General features: G+C 48.2%; 1 protein-coding gene across 1 annotated transcript in view; it reads left to right on the top strand.

The window, feature by feature from the left end:
* The window catches only part of HCN2 (hyperpolarization activated cyclic nucleotide gated potassium channel 2), a gene marked incomplete at its 3' end in the record, with an annotated part of 79,965 nt that overhangs the window by 36,439 nt on the left and 24,296 nt on the right, over positions 1 to 19,230 (top strand). Inside the window, exon 2 of the mRNA XM_015429762.1 lies at positions 6,593 to 7,016. Coding sequence (XP_015285248.1) covers positions 6,593 to 7,016 — 424 coding nt within the window. The remainder of the gene's footprint in view (positions 1 to 6,592; positions 7,017 to 19,230) is intronic.

A 19,230-nucleotide genomic window follows, 5' to 3' on the forward strand; every position in this document is an offset into this window, starting at 1 on the left:
TTTCTTTCATAGTTCCTTCTTTATATGTGATCAGGTTGCTGACATTTTGCAAAATGCAATAGTCTTTTTTTTTGGGGGGGGGGGACACCAGCTTTTGGAAGGCAGGCAGGCCGGCCAGAAACCTGAGTCTGGTGTTCTCCTTGCCAGTATGTTCTCATCTGCACTGCCGCCACCTGTGCTGTGCCTAGCCAAGAGGAGCCAGCCTGCCTCAAAGTCAGAGTCTCTCACTGGCTTCCTCAGTCTAGTGCGTGGCAGTTGGTTGCAATTAAGGTCCAAGGGAGGAGGCCAGGAGCCACCCCCACAATTGCATACAGCAGGTGGGGAAACAGGTTTCCTGCCTTCCTGTGCAGCCCAGATGCCAGGATTGATTTTTTTGTTCAGGTGCCAGTGGGAGCTGTGTGCCTGGCGTTTTACTGCCCCGTGACCATTTCTTTCACGTAACCCATGTGCGTATCTTCCCGCCACGTAGCTTGTGTACGTTTTCCCCTTCTTTTGCTTGCCTGCCTTGCATTTCTCTCTCCTTTTGCCCACTGTCCCTCTCCCTCTTTCATCCTCTCTTCACATTACAAATCTGTTGTCCTATTCCTCTACCGCTCTGCTGCCAAATTGCCACAAGGAGCTGCCGGAGACAAATCAGGGTCAGTTTACGGGGTGGGGGTGGAGATGATGGAGATTGGAGGCAGCACTCCAAGGGCAAAGCCTACCCATTACGGGTGACCCTTACAAAGTTGCTGCCTGCTATTTTTTGCCTGTCCGGGTGCAGTGGGACATTATATTAAATAACAAGTATTTCTCTGGATTGCTTAGGGGTTTTTTTGTTTTGTTTTTTGGAGGCAGAGAAATGCAGCAATTTTGGCTGTTCTGACAGTGCAGTGTCTGTGCGTGTGCGCATGCATGCAGGTGGAGTGCCACAGATTTTCGACTTCATTTTTTCCCTGTCTGTTAAGTGGATTCACTCCTGTATCCAGAATGGTGGTGGTGAAGGTCTTAAAGCAAGCCTGCCTAATTGACCATAGCTGTAATGCGTCTGGCTTCCGCACCTTGAAAATGCCAGATGGGATTTCATGTGCATGTAAACGGAGGAACACACATGAAGCTGCCTTAGACTGAATCAAGGTTTGGGTCCAGTAAGACCAACAAAAGTTTTATTCCTGGTCTAAGCTTTCATGTGCACGCACACTTCACACAAAAGCTAATAGAAGGAATAAACCTTTGCTGGCCTTAAAGGTGCCACTGGACTCAAACGTCATTCTGCTGCTTCAGACTAACATGTCTACCCACCTGAATTTATACTGAATCAGATCATCAGTCCACCAAGGTCGGTATTGTCTACTCAGACTGGCAGTGGCTCTCCAGGTTTCCAGGCAGAGGTTTTTCACATCACCTCCTGCTTGGTCTGTTTTAACTGGAGATGTCGGGGATTGAACCTGGGATCTTCTACATGCCAAGCAGAGGCTCTTTCATTGAGCCACAGCCCCATCCCATTTCCAGGGGTCAGGTCTCGGTGCTGCGCAGGGACTTGGCATGCAGCCTGGTGAACTGGGAATTATTTTGTTTCAAGCAAGGTTTTGTGTTCTGCCCGTTTCCCCTGAGGAAGCAAGCGTCCCTTAGACTCCTTTGCAATGTGCCACACACAGGCTGGAGCAGAAAGAGCTTTCCTGAGAGTAGGATTCTCTGAGGCCAGCACCGGGTAGATTTGGGTCCAGCAGCACTGTAGAGACCAACAAGAGTTTCCGGGTTTCCAAGAGTGAGAGCTCCAAAGCTTCCTGGTCTCTCTCTAAAGCAGGGGTGGCAAACATGCGGCCCGGAGGCCGAATCAGGCCCCCAGAGGGCTTCTATCAGGCCCGCAGTGGAACTGGCCATCTCCTGCTTCCAGTTCTGCTGCTGCATCATAGCTTGCTTCACCGGACTCTCTTAATCACTCAGCCATTTCATGTTTTAACCTGGGTCCTAGTCTCAGAACTTTGAGCATGAGATTTCTGTGGTGAATGTCAATAAATCAAAAGCAGGTTCGCAGCTTACAGATACACACTTGAACAGCATACTCAAGATTGCGACAGCACAGACATTTTGATGCAGTAATTCAGAGCAAGAGGTGTCAGTTATCAGGTACTGTTAAATAAGCAGAATATTGCAAGAGTGCTAGTTACGTGGGAAAAAAACCCCTTTGTGTTTGTATCCTTTATAAAGTTTATATCTCCCCTACCTGGCATTACCTTTTATGACACACATGGCCCAGTCCAACAAGGTCTCATTTATGTCAGATCTGGCCCTCCTAACAAATGAGTTCGACACCCCTGCTCTAAAGTGCTGTGAGACTCAACTCTGACTGTTCGGCTGCAAGTCAGCTCAGCCGCCTTCTGAGCTGCCGGTCTCCACTCTCCCCCCACTGGACTCTGGAATGGCCCCTTTGCAGTCCTTGGGGTGGGGGTGGGGAGGAATTGAAGCTCACCCAGAAATCAGTCTGAGCCTTCCTGGTACCTCCCCGGAGCCCTGCAGTCGTCACCGTGTGGCTGTGACCTCAGTCACGGTCCCCGTAGCAACCCCTCAGGGGCCCCTGCCGTCATTGGAGGAAGGTGAGAAGGCAAACTCTGTGCTCTTTAGATGCTTGCTTTGTTTCGGCTTCAGGACCCAGGGGGACAGCAACTGTTTCTCCTCCCTGTTTTGAAAACCCACCCCCATTTAACTACCTGTCTTCCCAGGCTGCTGATGCATTTTCTGCAGTGATTAATTTGGTTTTCTACTTTGCTGGAGCCGGCAGCCAACGTCAGATATGCAACCCACTATGCAAATCTGCATAATTATTCTGCAGTTTGTACTATTTTTAAAGAAACAGTTTATTCTGGCTTTGCTAGCCCCGATGAGGGAGTGCGGAGCTCTACAAGGTGTGGAGCTCTACAGGGTGCAGCTGCCTTCCTCCGTGACTGCTGAAAGAATTATTGCTCGGGAAATGGGGAAAATGCAGTTCGGTTGGTGGCATGCCTGTCACGAACTTTGAGCTGCCAAATGAACCAGTGAGATTCATGAGGTTCGTGACATGGTACAATGCCCCCCTCCCCGCAAATGGTAGAGACACCAAATGCTCAGGAGATGTCTATCTGACTCTCCTCTACCTGCCCTCCAGATTTGGTGAGGATTGGATTTACAGGGTCCAAGTTATGCCTCCCCCAGAAGGTGCGCCCAGGAAAGTGCTTTCTGGTGAAATGACAGGCGCAGGTTTAGGAGTGTATGGAATGGACCCTGTGCAAACTAGAGACATCAAACTCACAGGGGAACCTCCCTCTGACGCTTCTCTGCATGCCCTCCAAGTTATGTGTAGATTGGATTTAGGGGGTCTTCAGTTATGACCCCCCAAAGGAGATGCCCCAGGAAAGTACTTTTGGGGGAAATGGCAGGCTCCAGTTCAAAAGTGCAAGCTGCACACATCAGATGCACGGGGAACCTATTGGTGTTTCCAAGGCTGGAGAATTGCACCCCCCCCCCCAGTTGCTTTGAAGTTTGGTAAACATTTTGTTTGAGCAGAGGCAGTCTGTCTGGAACTGTATCTCTTCAGGACCTGTTCCCCAAAATCCCTCACGAAGTTTCGCTCATAAGCCAGCTTGTGCCCATCCCTGCTTCTTGCTGAAAGGTGCAAGTAAGCTCAAAGGGATGAGCCAATGCTAGGCTCTTGTAGCCCTTTCTTATGTGCCCCGGGGTAATGCCGATCGCCACTTTGGGGTCAGGAGCGATCCTGGAGGTATTTTGCCTTCCTCTGGGCATAGAGCAGGGGTCACTGGGGGAGGGGGAGTTATGAATTTCTTGTGTTGAGCATGGGGTTGGACTAGATGACCCTTGAGGTTCCTTCCACCTCTATGTTTCTGTGTTTCTAAGAGATTTATTTATTTATTTATTTATTTGGCCTCGTATGTGGCTTTGGAGGCTTTGGCGAGCATTGCGTGTGTGCTTTCAGATGCATCTTAAGGTTTAGAAACTCTTGCTTTTAAAAAATAATGAAATCTGAGATTCTCAAGAAGCTGAACCCAGAAGGAGTTCTGTGTCCTGCCCCCTTTCTCGGTGCTCCCATAAAACCACAGCTTTGCAAAGACTTGGGGCGCGCACAATAAATGGGGACACTGGAGACTGTCCGGCTGGTTGCAGCACTGAAATGCTGGTCACTATTGTCAGTTTCCCGTACAACACTTTAAAAAAATGTGTGCAGGGTGAGGGAGGGTTATGTTCCTCGCTGCTTGGAGAGACAAAACTGGTCTTTTGTTCAGAGTGCCATCATCCTGTTTGAGTACACCAGTGGAAAATTGCAGTTTTTACATTAAGCTGTCCTTAATGTGGGGAGATGCCAAAACAAGCCCAGTTGCGCTGCTTGCTTTTTTCGACCTTGCAGGCTGTTGGGGAAGGTTGTTGCTGCCTCCAGCAGCTTGGGGAAGGAGGGACAGAGTGTGGTGGGATGGGAAGGGAAAGGGAAAGGGGGACCCCTCGATCTCTCAAAGAGCTGGAATTTAATCCCATGGGAGCTGTGGAGGCAGCCTGGAAGCTCCAGGTTTAGCTGGCCATAAGTCAGTCACTCTCTCCCTATCTCTCCCTGCATCTCCCCTCCCCCCCATCTGTAACATGGAACAGTACTCATCACCCTTCTTAAATAGATTCAGGTGGGTTGCTGAACAAAGTTCGGGTCCAGTGACACCTTTAAGGCCAACAAAGTTTAATTCTGGGTGTAAGCTTTTGTGTTGGTCTTAAAGGTGCCACCGGATTCGAAATTTGTTTCACCCTTCTTAGAGTTATTGTAGGGGTTGCAATGAGAAGCAAATACTGGAAAGTACTTTCATCATTACTGTTATGAGAGCGGGATGCACGTTAAGTGACGTGAAGCATCGAAAGTGGGCTGGATTTGGGGCCATATCAGCACCCTAGAACTTCAGTGGCATGCCCTTTGGAAGTCATCCATCTTCATTTTTTTACATATTCATATTTGGATGGGTTTTTTTTTGGTTTATATCTTCATACCTTTAATTACTTTGCAGTTCTTTTTTTAATTTTCCGGAAATTTTGGTGGTATTTGTCACATTCTTGTCTGTCTTTTCAATCTATGGATGTGCAGTTCTTTTTTCTTTTTTCTTTTTTGGAAGTAAGGCAAATTACCATCATGGTTCTGTACGCAAAGTGGCTAATAAACTTGTTTTTTCCCCTTGTGTTTTTTTTTTTTAGTAGCATGAGTCCGACAACAAATTCCCAGCCCTCATAGCTGCAGAGGAAAGTGGAGTTTGTGGACTTTTCACTAGCTGGGGGCGGGGGGGGGATTGTCTCCCAGGCTCTAAAAGAAATTCAGATTCTGAGCTTGAATTGCTTTGACTAAATTGGGCCAATCTGCACATAGATGTTTGATTTCTTGATGGCTTGCGGTTAAATTTGAGCACGGGCTCCTCTACTCAGCATTGCTGTATCCCTCAGTCATAAATATAGAAGTTGTGGTCGGATCAGTCAAGCGATGATGGCCATAAGGTGTGTGTGGACCAGAGCTGTGTTCCCTTTTATCATTTCAGAGGGAGGCCGTGTCGGTCTGCAGCAGGACGACTAAATTCAAGTCCAGGAGCTCATTAGAGACCCACAAGAGTTTCATAAGAGTCAAAGCTCCCTTTGTCAGATGCAGGTTGGGGGAAAAGTTGGCTTTTATGGTCTCTCCTCCTGTGAGATGCAAGGGGATGACTGGTGTCAGGGCTGCTTTGTAATTACCTGCTGTTATTCATATCACTGTCAGACTCCTGAGGCAATCAGTTCCCAACGATGTTCATTCAGAGAAGTGAAGTTTATTGAGACAGTAATGTTACAGGTATCTTAACTGTTTCGTGTCAGAACTAAAGAGAAAGCGCGTGAAGCAAAGATGTACATAACTCAAAGGGGTCCCCTGATGGCCCCCAGCCAATCAGGTAGCCAGCAGAAGCCCGCCAATCAGGTAGCCAGCAGAAACAAAACTCAGCATTCCAAAGCATCCCCCACCTCATCTACATGACAGCCAGGCAGGAGGCCTGGCTGACAATCACAGCCTTTTGGTGTGCCACAGCCAGTTTTGTGTAGTGGTTAAGTGCACGGACTCTAATCTGGGAGAACCGGGTTTGATTCCCCACTCCTCCACTTGCACCTGGCTGGATGACCTTGGGCAAGCCGTAGTTCTGATAAGAGCTGTTCTTAAAAAAGGGTGTCTGTTGTGGGGAGGGGAAGGGAAAGGAGTTTGTAAGCCGCTCTGAGACACCTTTGGGTAGTGAAGGGCGGGGTATAAATCCAATCTCCTCCTCTTCTTCTTTTTCTTCTTCTTTAAAAAGAGAGCCAAGATTGTCTGGTATTGTGGTCATTAGGAATGCAAGCTAAGACTTCTGGTGGGAAAAAACCCTCTGCATATGGAGAGACCTAAACAGACATTTGGGGAGGGGATTAGTAGAGTAGAGTTTACCTAACTCTTCTTTTAAACTCAGTGTAGCTATTTTGTCTCAGTGCCTTCATGTTTCTGTAAGTAAATAATTTAAATGCATCTACCTTGGTACCTTGGTTGGTGCCTGGTTCTCCACTCAGCTGGAGTTCTGAATCTTCTGGATTCTCTCCACAGGTTCTACTGGGACTTCACCATGCTCCTCTTCATGGTGGGAAACTTGATCATCATCCCCGTCGGGATCACCTTCTTCAAAGATGAGACCACGGCACCCTGGATTGTGTTCAACGTGGTGTCTGACACCTTCTTCCTCATGGACCTGGTGATGAACTTCCGGACAGGCATTGTCATAGAGGACAACACCGATATCATCCTGGATCCTGAGAGGATCAAGAAGAAGTACCTGAAGACGTGGTTCGTGGTGGACTTTGTTTCTTCCATTCCTGTGGATTATATCTTCCTCATCGTGGAGAAGGGCATCGATTCGGAGGTCTACAAGACAGCCCGGGCTTTGCGCATTGTCCGATTCACCAAGATCCTGAGTCTTCTACGACTGCTGCGCCTCTCGCGTCTCATCCGCTACATCCATCAATGGGAGGAGGTAAGAGCGGTGTCTTGAGGAAAACGCGAATGTATCTTCTATATTTTTAAAGCATAGTTTGTGCTTAGAGATTTTAAAGCATTGTCTATATAGTATATTTGTATCCTGCTCTTCCTCCAAGGAGCTGAAGGCAACGCATGTGCAGTTTTGTCTTCCCAATAGCCCTGTGAGGTAGGCTAGGCGGAGAGAGACTGCCAGGCCTGAGGTTGCCTGGGAAGCTTCATGGAAGAGTAGGGATTTAACTTGAGTCTCTTGGTCTTGGCCTGACACTTTGAATCACTGCGCCCCATTGGCTCTGTGCACGAGCCTAAAACGAAAATTCTGCACTAATGCAGTGCGAAAGCCAGTTGGGATTCTTTGGTCCGAATAAATTGTGAATATTTATTTACTTATTTACTTCATTGATATCTCACCTTTCTCCCCAGTGGGGACCCAAAGCGTCTTGCATCATTCTCCTCTCCTCCCTTTTATCCTCACAACAACCCTATGAGGCAGGCTAGGCTGAGAATGTGTGACTGACCCAAGGTCACGCAGTGAGCTTCCATGGCAAAGTAGAGATTCGAACCTGGATCTCCCAGATCCTAATCCGGCACTCTAACCACTACACCACACTGGCTATCTGTCGAATATTGAGCAAGATATTTTCTTTCCACCCTTTCTCTGTCTTCAGATAGGAAGGGGAGGGAATACCAGTGGCAGGCAGGAACATAATTAGTTTTCGGTGTTCATTTTCATGATTCTGGTTTTGTGACTGCTGGGGAGAGGGAAAAGAGCAGTAGAGGACATGGATGCCCCCCTCCCCCCCGTTTGAGATTAGAACAAGCATTTGTTCGCCTATTTTCAGCGTATTTTTACAACCAGATGGGCTAGGAACTTGCTGGTCTTAAATGAAAGTTGAAGGTCCTGAGAAGTTGAATTCTGTTCACTGACATGGATCATTTTCTGCACTCCTGTGAAATTGCAGTGCTTATCTAGCCCTGCAGACTCAGTTCAAAACGTGATAGGCTACAAAATCTGTAATCAAGGTGTGATAGTAAATGTTGCTTGTTCTTAGCATGGGTAGAGACTGTTCCTGCCTGCCACTGGGAGTCCCTCCTCCTTCAGTATGAGGATGGTTGAAGCTGGGAGAGTGAAAATCCCAGCTGTGCACAGTTTCCTTGTTTTCAGGTGAAAGGTTTTGGGCAGTCACTGCAAGGTCTCTTTCATCCCCCCCTCCCTGATTTTGAGTTTGGCTCAGAAGTGCTGGGGCTTGGGGGAAGAAGAGTAGCTCCTCAGAGCATCAGTCCTTCGAGCCACATGGGCACTCCCTACCCAGGGCTGGGTGAGCTCAGTGGCAGAGGAGTGGTGTGTGACCTTGGCAGGGCTATGCGCTGCCACTGGACTGGCCCATCTTAGGGCAGGGGGAAGCCATCTCCCCACCAAGACCAGTGGCCATAATACTGGACACATCTGCCCCTGTTTGCGATGCTTCTTTTAAGCAAGGGGAACAGCATCAAAATTCAGCAGGCAACTGAGCACCATCCCTCAAGGACTGGATGTCTCATTCAGCAGTTTCCCTGTTGAATTCTTTGCCCAGTTGCACATCTTGTGCTCTTTTCCTCTTGTGGCTCCATGGAATGACATGGATGGTGGATGCGGAGGCTATAATCTTGGGAGGTGCCTCCGCCCCTAAAACCTTTCCGTCAGCTAAGGTCTTCAGAAGGGGGTCTGACTTCTCACCATAGAAGGTTGGCGTTGGCATCAGATTGTGCAGAAAAGGCCTGGCTTCGAGGAGGACTTTATAACCCCCAGAAACGTCTTTGCATGAGGATCAGGCAACTGAACATTGCAGCCCTTCCCGGCCTCTGCTTATCTTCAGGAGATAATGGGAAAGTGGATATTTTAAGGCGAGCAAGCACTTGGCAGAGGTTGGGTCCAGAATTCCCTTGTTCACTCTTAAAAATAACAGGGGGAAGGTTTTTGTTCGCATCTGCGGAGATAGATTATCCCACATGACACAAGAAGTGGAGGGGATCTTGCAGTTTGGGCTTAATGGAGGAGGGCTTAAAAGGTTGGAGTTCATTTAGTGTTGCAGTCAGACTAGGATCGGGTGAATCCCCACTCTTCCGTTAGGCTCCCTGGTGACCAGGCAAGCTCCTTCTGTGTAAGGGAGAGCCGTGCACACTGACCTCCTTGGAAGAAGAAGCTGGATAAAAACGTGGCTCATCGGAATTGCTTCTGGGCCAGAGTTGCTGGCAAATGCCAAGAGCTCTGGCCTTTTGTGCTCCTTGGTTTCTTCTTTGGACAGTGGGGTTTTCATTGCCTGCGTTGGTGACTGCATCTTCTTGGGCTCTGGCGCCGGGCCTGAGTTCCCCATCTGGACCTTCTGCACACACAGTGAGCCAAGGAGCTGTGTTTGGCAAGAGGGTGGAGGAGATGCTCTTTGGCCCTCTTGTCTCTGAGAGTGGGAAGCAGGGCCTCCGTTGATTCCCTGGTTGTTCTCAGTTGATCCAGACCTGCAGGTAGCTCTATCTCCACTCTCAGCAGAGTTGCCTCCTCCCTCTCCAGCAGCCCCGGAAAAGTTTCTGCAGTGCAGACTTTGGCCAAGACAGGAGCCGGATGGTCTCTTTCGCAAGGGTTTCTTTCTTATTCCCCCCCCCATCCCCAAAGTGCTGAGCATCCCCTTGAATTTAATGCAATTATGTTTTTACATCCTCCCATCCGACTGTAACCAGCAGCATTTGCTCATTTTTGTCTCTCCCTCTCCTGTTTTCTTCTTCCCTGCTGTCAGTTTTACATTTCAGGCTCCATGGGAGCAGAACCGCCTCTATTTTTGGCTTATGAAATCGATGACCGTATTTGATGATGATGTAAATGACTAAGACGGATGGATGGGGGGCTGCCAATTTTGTAAAAGTGAGAGCCCATGTGTTTGTGCTGGTAATTGTGTCAGACTACAATCTCGGAGACCTGGGTTCAAATCCTCCTTCTGCTGTGAAGCTCTCAGGATGACCTTGGGCCAGTTGCTTTCTCTTAGCACAAACTGTCACAAGACTATTATGAGAAGGCAATTGGGAAAGGATAGCCCTGGACCGCCTCACAGGAGAGGTGGGATACAAAGGTGCTAACTGGATAGAGAACTGAGTTTGTGTCCAGTGGCACCTTTAAGACGTGTTCATGCACATGAAAGCTTATACCCAGAATTAAAAATTGTTGGTCTTAAAAGTGCCCCACTGGACTCAAAACTTTGTTCTGCTGCTTCAGACCAACACGGCGGCCCACCCAAATCTAGCTAGAGAACCATCTAACTACTTTGGTAGACCTTTCTGCACAATTGAATGCATTACGATGATGTGCTTCCAAAATGGGCAGTGCTTTGCTCCAAATTCCATTCCTTGTTGGTGTCATTATGAATATTTGTAATGTTCATAGCCCTACTTCAGAGGGCTGTTGTGGACTTCCAACACCAACCACAGGGCAAGTCAGTGTTAGGTGTCCCCTGTGATGGCCAGAAAGGTTCTGGCTTAGCAGATGTTAGCCCCACCCCCCCCCCAGTCCAGTTACACTCAACAACTCTCTATTGGCAGTGATACGTTTATTGAAGTGTATGCAAGATCCAGTATGTCATTGTGGTAGAACTGAAGACTTTTGGCGGGTATAGGCGTAATATAGAAAATTCAAAGAAAAGCCCCTTCCGTCCCCCAAGCACAGGTCACATTCACACCATGCCTAATGTTGCCATCCCAACCAAGTGAAAGATATATGTCTTGGTTATCTGCAGTCCAAGTTGGTACAGAGAGCCTTTCAAGGACACCTTCCCCTGGGAAATAGAAAGGAGGGAAAGGAGGTTGATTTCTAAAGTTATGTCTCCTAGAAGCGAAAGGTCTCATTGTCTCACTCATTCACTCCACCCCCCTCCCCTTAGGAATTCCCTCCCCCCAACAACTATGACAACCAAAGTGAGCAAAGTGTAGCATGCTTTTACAGCAGGCCACCTGCAGTTGTTAAGATGGCGTTTGCTTGTTCTCAAAAGTATCTGAGACACCACAAGGGCTAGGGACTTGAATTTTTTTTTTGAAAAGGTTGTCAAATAACTTCTGGAATGTACAGTGTCAAGCCAAAACGCTGTTTACACATGGAATAGCTGTGAACGATGCCACTTCACCTGCTTCACTTTGTGGAGCTTGCTCAACGTTTCCTGATGCCCGATCCTTCAAAATATCCTCACCCACCTAAGCAGAACCAATGACAACTCCTGTCATTTGTAGCATCTCAGGGGTCCCCGACTCTTTTGAGCTTGTGGGTGCCTTTGGAATTCTGACACAGTATTCTGGGTCCAGCCACAAAATGGCTTCTGTAGGAGGTGGAGCCAGCCACAAAATGGCTGCCATTGCTTAGCTTGAGTCACACAATGAAAATCCTTGTGCTGGGGCGGCAGCTGCTGCCAAAGCAAAGTTTTCAAAAATCTCCAGTGGCCAATCAGATCTCCAGTGGCCAATTAGAAGCCTTGCTGGGCCAAAGCCCTACCTAGCCACACCTTTTTTCTGTAAACACTTGGTGGGTGCCATTGTGCCCATTGACACCATGTTGGGGGGCCCTGCTCTAGTTCCTTCAAATGAGATCACGTCTCCAGGGCCCAGTGATGGAGCTTTTGGGTGTTACTTCAGAGCCTCTGGCTTCAATCTGTGTGCGTTCTTGGAGAGTAGAAGAAGAAGAGATTACCCGAAGGAGTCTCAGAGCAGTTTCCAATCTCCTTTCCCTTCCTCTCCCCACAACAGACACCCTGTGAGGTAGGTGGGGCTGAGAGAGCTCTTTCTGGCTTCTGTAGGAGGTGGAGCCAGCCACAAAATGGCTGCCATTGCTTAGCTTGAGTCACACAATGAAAATCCTTGTGCTGGGGCGGCAGCTGCTGCCAAAGCAAAGTTTTCAAAAATCTCCAGTGGCCAATCAGATCTCCAGTGGCCAATCAGAAGCCTCGCTGGGCCAAAGCCCTACCTAGCCACACCTTTTTTCTGTAAACACTTGGTGGGTGCCATTGGGCCCATTGACACCATGTTGGGGGGCCCTGCTCTAGTTCCTTCAAATGAGATCACGTCTCCAGGGCCCAATGATTGAGCTTTTGGGTGTTAACTTCAGAGCCTCTGGCTTTAATCTGTGTGCGTATTTGGAGAGGAGAAGAAGGATTACCCGAAGTAGTCTCATAGCAGTTGTCAATCTCCTTTCCCTTCCTCTCCCCACAACAGACACCCCGTGAGGTAGATGGGGCTGAGAGAGCTCTTTCGAGAACAGCTCTGAGAGAATGTGTGACTGACCAGCAGCTGCATGTGGAGGAGTGGGGAATCAAACCCGGTTCCTCCCAGATCAGAGTCCAGGCTCCGAACCACTACACCAAACTGGCCGATGCCCAAAGATTGGCGACAGGCAGGTGAACTCAGGGAAATGGCAGACCAATCAGCTTGATGTTGATCTCTGGAAAATTTTGCAGCAGCTTATTAAGCAGCTGGGCGGGGGCTGTGGCTCAGTGGCAGAGCATCTGCTTGGCATTCAGAAGGGCCCAGGTTCATTCCCCAGCATCTCCAGTTAAAAAGAACCAGGTGTGAAAAACCTCTGCCTGGAACCCTGGAGAGCCATAGAGAGGGGCTGTGGTTGAGTGGTAGAGCCGCTGCTTGGCATGCAGAAGGTCCCAGGTTCAGTCCCCAGCACCTCCATTTAAAAAGATCTGGCAGGAGATGATATGAAAGACCTCAGCCAGAGACCCTGGAGAGCTGCTGCCAGCCTGAGTAGACAACACTGACCTTGAGGGAGTGCCAGTGGTCTGATTCTGTATAAGGCAGCTTCGTGTCTGTTACGGCCGTGGTGTGTCTTGGCTTCTCCCACGGTATCCTTGTGGGACAAGATGGTTAAACGAGGGCTGGACCGTGATAGTGCTGGGCGGATCCGTGCTCGGCTGCGTGGCCAGAGCCATCCAGTCCTCATTTCTGGCTCCCTGTCAGCCTGCAGGGAGGCCTCGAGAGGGAAGCTGGAGGGCTCTGGCCCAGGCCCTCTGCTCATTAGCATTTCAATAAGGAAATAGTAGGGGTGCTTCTCGCATCCGCAGGCAAGACAAAGCTGGGAGAGACGGCTGATGCTGGAGAGGACAGAATCAGGATGAAGAATGGGCACCTTAAGTCCTGGATAGAGATGTAAAATTTCCGGAAATTTTGAAGTCCGTTTTTTTCCGGAGAAATACGGAAATTTTCGGGAAAATTGAAAAAAAAATGCTACATTAGCATTTCTTTTGTCTTTTCTAGATTGAAAGTCATTCTGTTACTTTAGGAACATAAAATATGACTATGGACATTTTTACTTGGCATGAAATTATCACAACTAGCGTATTAAAAATATAGTGTATCCAAACAATTATTACAAACAGAATACCCACCCACATGCAAAAACAAAACTGAAACCTTTTTATTTTCTTCTGACAATAGCACCTCCTAAAGGAAGAAATGGATCTTGTTCTTGCATTGGAGAGTTCAGTTTGTAACCTAGGACTTGCTTGTCCTCAGTGCACAGAGATTAGATCAATCTGATACCATATATATATATATAAGAAATGATTTGGAAAATATTTGAACACTTTGTCTTAAAATATTTTATTCATCATGTTAAAATAAAACATTCCATAATCATTTTTTTTCTTTTCTTTTCTTTTCTTTTTTTTTCCAATTTTTCGGAAAAAAATAAAAAATCTTCAGGGAAAAAATGGAAAAAATGGAAAAGCACCGTAGAGACCAACAAGTTTTCAGGGTTTCCAAGAGTCAAAGCTCCCTTTGTTAGACAGCGAAGGGAGCTTTGGCACTCAGAATGCTCCTACCCCGAAAGTCTCGTTGGTCGCTACGGTGCTCCCGGTCTCGGTTCTGGTTGCCCTGCTGGAGACCAGCACGGCTGCCCTCTGGAACAGGATGACGAATGACTCTTGGCAGTCTGGGATATCATTTGTCATTTGAGGCGTAGGTGTTTAAAAGCACAAGCACGGGGTGGAAGGGGCCCGGCTTGGCAGCCGTACACATGGAAAGGATCTTGGTTGATCACCAGCTGACCGTGACCCAGCAGCGGAACGCAGTCGCTAAAAAGGCTAGTGCGGTCTTAGGTGGCCTTGCTAGAGGCATCGTGCCCAGATCACAGGAAAGAAACATTCCCCTCTATTCTGTGCTGCTCGGGTCTCTTCTGGGGCACTTTGTCCGCTTCTGGGGAGCCACGTTTTAAGGAGATTGGCAAACTGTAGCATGTCCGGAGGAGGACAACCAGGATGGCCTGGAAGCCAGACCCCGTCAGGGAAGGCCGAAAGAGCTGGGCATGTTTAGCCCGGAGAAGAGAAGTCGGAGACAAGAGGGGCTCCCTTCAGAGATTTGTTATGTGCAAGGTGGAGTGGACTTGCCCTCTCTTGCTCTAAAGGGCCAGACTGGAACGAAGGGGTGGAACTTACAAGGAAGTAGATAAACACTGAGAGACCTCCAAGGTCTCTTTGAGCGCATCTGTGACTCAGACAAATTGCTAAGGCAGGGAATGCCACTTCAGCACCATGGACTGGGACTGTACAGGGCTTTGGGACGTGGGCTTCTGCCTATCTATCAGATTTCCTTCCAGCAGCTTGGAGCAGTTGTGTGTGCTGTCTCTTTGCATTTTATTCTCACAACAACCTGGTGAAGTCGGTTAGATGGAGAGAGAGTGGCTGGTTTCCTGGCAGTTTGGGCACTTCCACCTGCGTCTCCCGAGTCCTGGTCCAGTGGTCTGACCTCTGCAGCAAATTAATGTCTAATTCTTCCTGTAAAAACAGAGCTGAGGGCAGTGGGGATGCACCAAAAGTGGAGCAAATGTGCCCCCCCCCCCAAAAAAAACCCTCCACAAAGTTATGCATGGAATTCAGGCTGGATTTTGCCATTTCTCTGTGTGCCTCTGAGACTTGGAGCAGCCTGGGAACCTCGCCCCACATGGGCCAGTAAGTTGCAGTGGTTAATGTGTAACTAGGAGCTGGAAGACCCAGTTTCAAATCCCTGTGCTGCCATGAAATTCTTTGGGTGTCTTTGGACCACTCTGTCTCAGGGGGTTGGCTTTTTGAATGCACTGGAAGGTCAGTGATTCCGTCCACCTTCTGCTGTGTCAGAGGTTTCTGCATTGCGCACTACAGCTTATCGCAGCTTGCTCTATCCCCACTGTGCCCTGTCAGCTTGCTGGGTGACCTTGGGCCAGTCACACACTCTCAGCCTAACCTACCTCACAGGGTTGTTGTGAGGATAAAACGGAGGGGAGGAGAACAAGGTAAGTAAGCTGCTTTGGATCCCCATTGGAGATGGATGGGATCTCAATAAATAAATGGGGCTTGCTGCAGCTTTGCTCCGTCCCATCATAGGTGGTCCCCTGGACTCTGGGTGCTCTTCTGTGGTCTCCCTGACAGGGTAGATGGAAAGGGTTGATACCAGTGTTCCTTCTAAGCTGAGTTAGGGTGTGCTAGCTCAGTTTTTTAGCCTCTGGCTCACACATTTTTGTCTTAGCTCAGGAAGAAGAAGGAAGAAGAGATTGGATTTATACCCCGCCCTTCACTACCCAAAGGTGTCTCAGAGTGGCTTACAAACTCCTTCCCCTTCCCCTCCCCACAACAGACACCCTGTGAAGTGGGTGGGGCTGAGAGAGCTCTTGACAGAAATTGCTCTTTTTCAAGAACAGCTCTTATCAGCTATGGCTTGCCCAAGGTCATCCAGCCAGGTGCAAGTGGAGGAGTGGGGAATCAAACCCGGTTCTCCCAGATTAGAGTCCGCACACTTAACCACCACACCAAACTGGCTCTCAGTTGGCTCCAGAGCAGGATGGCTCCAGAGCAGACAAATTTATGCAGTAGCCAAATTGCTCGCTCACTCACAACTTTCGTGCCAGTAGTTCACAAGGTAGAATTTTTGCTCACAAGACTCCACAGCTGAGAGGGAGCAATGGTTGATACTCCTCCGCTTTGTAGAGGATCAGCTTCCAGGCAACCTTTGCTGTCATTTTTTTAAAGTCACATTTCTAGCCTTTCTGGCTGCAAAGCCGTGTGTGTGTGTCTGTGTCTCTGTGTCTCTGTCTGTGTCTGTATTCCCTGTGGGTGGCCTGCCTCTGAAGAGCCATTGTGGCAAGAGTGTCGGCGAGGTTCTGGGAGATCCGGGTTCGGATCCCCACTCTGACATATCGGGTGACTTGGGCTGGTTATTCCCTCTCAGCTTAACCTACCTCACAGGGTGGTTGTGAGGATAAAAAGAGGATGGGGACCCATGCTCCCTCTAAGCCGTGGAGTCTTGGGACCCAAAATTCTATTTTGTGAGCTACTGGCATTAAAGTTGTGAGCGAGCAATTCGGCTACTGCCTAAATCACTCTGCTCTGGAGCCATCCTTCCTGAGCGGAGACAAAAATGTGTGAGCTGGAGGATAAAAAACTGAACTAGCTCACACTAACTCAGCTTAGAGGGAGCACTGATGGGGACACCTTGTGAGCTGCTCTGAACTCCTTGGGGGGAAAGGTAAGATAAAATCGTACCAGACTGGTAGAAACCAGAGAGGAGCCCCAGCAAGATTGCCGGTGGTGGTGGTGGGGGCCTTCAGTGCTTCTGCTGACCCTTCCCTCCATCATGCTGAGCAAGGATAGAATAAATTATGCAAGTGAATGTTTTAAAACCTCAGAATAAAGAGAGCACAGAAAGGAAAACAACCATTGCCAGGTGTGTTTCATTGACTGAAAATAAACAAGTATATAATAATCATATAAGCATAACATCAAGTATAATGTAAATCATTTGGCCAAGGTGCAGTAATGAAACAAATAAGAAGCACCATCTATAGTCTTTCCATGTGTCTTGTTCCAGCATAGAAGCAAAAATCAATTATCAAAGTCCAAATTAAAGTATATATCATCATTGAAGTGTATATCATCAACGCGTAATCCGGATGCCTGATGCCACGTTTCGAATAATTCTTATTCAAGCATTGCTGTAATGGGACTAAATTCAAATTCAAAACATATACAAGTGAGAATACATACAAGATATAAATATATAGTGAATTAGGAGCTGCAGGGAGAACTTACCCCAATCTCAAGAGCTGGCATATACAAAGCCTGAATGGTTAGTCAAGGAGGATTATGGGATAATTGATATTTGCTTCTATGCTGGAAGAAGACACATGGAAAGACTATACATGGTGCTTCTTATATGTTTCATTATTGCACCTTGGCCAAATGATTTACATTATACTTGATGTTATGCCACAGTCAGTGGTGTTTCTTGTTTTGCTTCTTGTACTGTACACTGGCTTCCCCCCGTTTTTTTGGCTAGTTGTGTTTCATTGGCACAATTTATATGGGCCCTGTAACTGGTCCACCCTGCGTGGCTTTGGTTCAAGCCAGGGAAAGCATCCTAGTGTGTGACAATCCAGTAAATCGTGTTCTAGTTTTGCGGTATCCTGCCGGAATCCAGCGTATGAGAGAAGCATCTGTGAACTCTTTTATGCGCACCCACAGATGGTGAGGAGGGAGGAGTCCGCCCTGTAACTGGTACCATGTAACTGGGCCACCCTGCGTGGCTTTGGTTCAAACCAGGGAAAGCATTTTAGTGTGTGACAATCCAGTCAATCGCGTTCTAGTTTTGCGGTATCCTGCTGGAATCCAGCGTATGAGAGAAGCATCTGTGAACTCTTTTATGCGCACCCACAGATGGTGAGGAGGGAGGAGTCCCCCTCCTTTCCCCTTCCCCGGCATTCTTTCTGCGCACAGGACACCATGTAGAATCCCTGACCTCCTGTACCCAGTGGTAATTATCCAGCAGATTGAAAAGCGAGGGCAATTAATATGTCCTCATCAAAGACCAGCGTTTAGCGATCGTAGGATAGTTTCTCTGCTCGGTAGTAGCGACAGTCAGCATGGACACTTTGCTCTGGAGATGTGCTTTGAATCTCTGTGAGCTTGCGGTCAGAGCGGCCTCGGTGTCCCACGGCACACGCCTTGCTGTTCTGCATCACCCTGGTTCCCAGTTCGAATCCCATGGGGGCCCTTAGCACTGATAGGGCCCTAATTTGTTGGTAGTCCATGGATTCTGCATGCAAGGTCCCAGGTTCAGCCCCTAGCCCTTCCAGTAAAAAAGATCTCAGCAAGAGGGTGTTGGGCACAGCTGTTCTGTCTGAGCCCTTGAAAAGTAGCTGGCGCTCTGAGCAGATGACACTGAGGCAGACAGATCCTTGGTCGAGTCATTATAACGCAGGCAGCATCGTTGTGTCTTCACAGCAATTAAGTGTTCACTCTTTCTGCCAACGGAGATAGTGCGTGCTCGCTTTGCATTTAGAAAGTCCTTAGTTCAACCCCAGTTCAGATGATCTCAGGGAAATTCTCTGCCTGAGACCTTTGCCAGTCAGCATAGATGAAGCCTGTCTAGATGAATTGCTCCAGTCTTGGCATCCTTCTAATTATCCCTGCATGAGACGGGATCTTTGCTGTCACGCAGGACTTGCTGACCTCTACAGCTTCTAGAGCAGGGGTGGCCAAACTTGCTTAACGTAACAGCCACACAGAATAACCATCAGAAGTTTGAGAGCCACAAGATATGAACAAATGTCACACACACATTTTCATTGAAAAATATGCAAATTTGCATTTATTAGCATTAAATTAGACTGTGTGAAAGAGCTGCATGCGGCTCCCAAACTGCAGTTTGGGCACCCCTGTTTCTAGAGCATGCCCAGTCTGAAAGGTCTCCCATGTCCTTTGACGTAGTTTTATGTTTTCTTCTCTGCTCTAGGGTTGAAACACTTACAAATAATAAATTATCAGTATTAAAAACAGGGAGCCATTAAAATAAGCCCAGAGACATAAACAGCATAAAACTACTAAGGTCGTGAGAAGACCATAAACATCTGGAAAGAGAAAAGATTTTGTGGGCTTCTAGGAGGGACTGGGAAACTCACTGAGCCGCCTTAAACAGGGTGGGTTTCCCTCCCTCCCCAATTTTTGTTCTGGAACTTCATGTGTTGAGCTGGGAGCTTGAGCTGGAGAAGCCAGAGTCTCAGATGCAGCCGACTCCTTCTCTGTTAACTGGACAAGGGCAGAACGCCAAGGTTTTCTTCCTGTGCTTCTTGCCAAAAATACCTCTGGTTTCTGGGCTTGAAGTGGTCTGAGCAGACAGACACGATTGGATCCCTCCATTCAAATCGTGGTGGTTCAGAATCCCCCCCCCCCCCA

The sequence above is a fragment of the Gekko japonicus genome, unplaced genomic scaffold (genome assembly GCF_001447785.1).
Source record: "Gekko japonicus isolate JY-2015 unplaced genomic scaffold, Gekko_japonicus_V1.1 scaffold953, whole genome shotgun sequence".
Lineage (NCBI taxonomy): Eukaryota > Metazoa > Chordata > Lepidosauria > Squamata > Gekkonidae > Gekko > Gekko japonicus.